The 1,361-nt window shown below is 36.6% G+C and overlaps 1 protein-coding gene across 1 annotated transcript in view; it reads right to left on the minus strand.

The window, feature by feature from the left end:
• The window catches only part of PVRL3 (poliovirus receptor-related 3), a gene marked incomplete at its 5' end in the record, with an annotated part of 13,749 nt that extends 13,544 nt beyond the window's left edge, over positions 1 to 205 (minus strand). The window contains one exon of the mRNA XM_010139682.1: positions 5 to 205. Coding sequence (XP_010137984.1) covers positions 5 to 205 — 201 coding nt within the window. The remainder of the gene's footprint in view (positions 1 to 4) is intronic.
• Positions 206 to 1,361: the final 1,156 nt, after the last annotated feature.

Genomic DNA, 1,361 nt, shown 5'->3' on the forward strand with positions numbered 1-1,361 from the left:
GTAGGGACAATCATATACTGACTTACAACTGTCACTGTTTCATTTGGAAACAAAGTAGAGCTGGATTCCATTTCACCAAGACCTCCTTCCCAGTCAATTTCGGCAGCAGGTTTTCCAGTGGCTGCTGTACAAGTGGCTGCTATTGTCCTATTTGCACCATCTATTAGAGGGTTTGGTCCTTTCGTTAAGCTCACAACAGGTTCAACTAGGGAGGGGAAAAGAGGTAAATTTAAACAAGACAGACTCCACATCTTTGAAACCGTTGCTACGTAAAAGAGTTAGACAAGATCTAATCCATTTGCAAAACATCATGTTAATCAGATATCCCAGAAATAAGATCATACCATACATTAGAAATGATAGCTCTACAAAGCTTTGGCCTGTTGATAGTGTTCACCTTTGTCCACTCATTACAGTTCCACGTTGCTCATTCACCACATTTAATGCATCGACAGGGAATGTCAATGTGGTTAGGTTCAAAATGACAAATACAGTGCTCCAGTTGCTGTGTCTGACAGACAGCTTAAGATATTAGGTTGAAGCTATACAGAGATTTTTTTCAAAAAAAGCTTAGGTCCTGATGCACTTTAACATTTCAAAGTATTAATCAATACTGTCAGTTCCGGTCATTTCAAAGCTACTTAATTCAGTGTTTTAACACCCAACAAAAAGCGCTTCCATTGATAGGTACAATACAAATTGATTCCATGCTGAAAACGACAGTTAACCTCTACTAATTGTACTTTTATTATATATACACATACTTGATAAATAAAATCTAATATCTACACACAAATATACAAATTGTATATAAAAATTATGGATGTGTTTGATACACAAATAAATTGTTTCTATATAAAAATAAAATTGTCTATGTACATTCTTGTGAATTAATATCTAGAGAAGCAAAACTCAATACTAGATTCAAGACTCAAATCTGCAAGTATAAGGATATGACCTCCTTGTAAACCCACTGCTCACTCCAAAAAAAATTTTAGAGGTTTAGAAACTCCTTTCCTTCTAAAAGAAAGTTGAGTTCCTGATGTACAAGTTTACTGCTGAGGATCATAGACTGAAAACCTTTAAAAAAAATTTCCTTCTTACTGAAGGAACTTGTTTCAGCCCTGTACAAGCCACCTACCACTTGCAGCCTAAGTCAGAAATACTATATGATATTTTGGATACAAACTAAGATTTTGCTTTCTAGGATAGCTCATTTCTATGATCAATACTAGAGGATGCACAGTTCCCACTAGCATACCAGCTGTCACAGTTTGAGAAGGGGAGCTGTCTCCCCACCGAAAGGAATGCAACGAGATAGTGTGTGTCAGCTGTGGAAACCTGCCAAAGCACACACAGAA

Source organism: Buceros rhinoceros, unplaced genomic scaffold, assembly GCF_000710305.1.
Source record: "Buceros rhinoceros silvestris isolate BGI_N320 unplaced genomic scaffold, ASM71030v1 scaffold7517, whole genome shotgun sequence".
NCBI classification, from domain to species: domain Eukaryota; kingdom Metazoa; phylum Chordata; class Aves; order Bucerotiformes; family Bucerotidae; genus Buceros; species Buceros rhinoceros.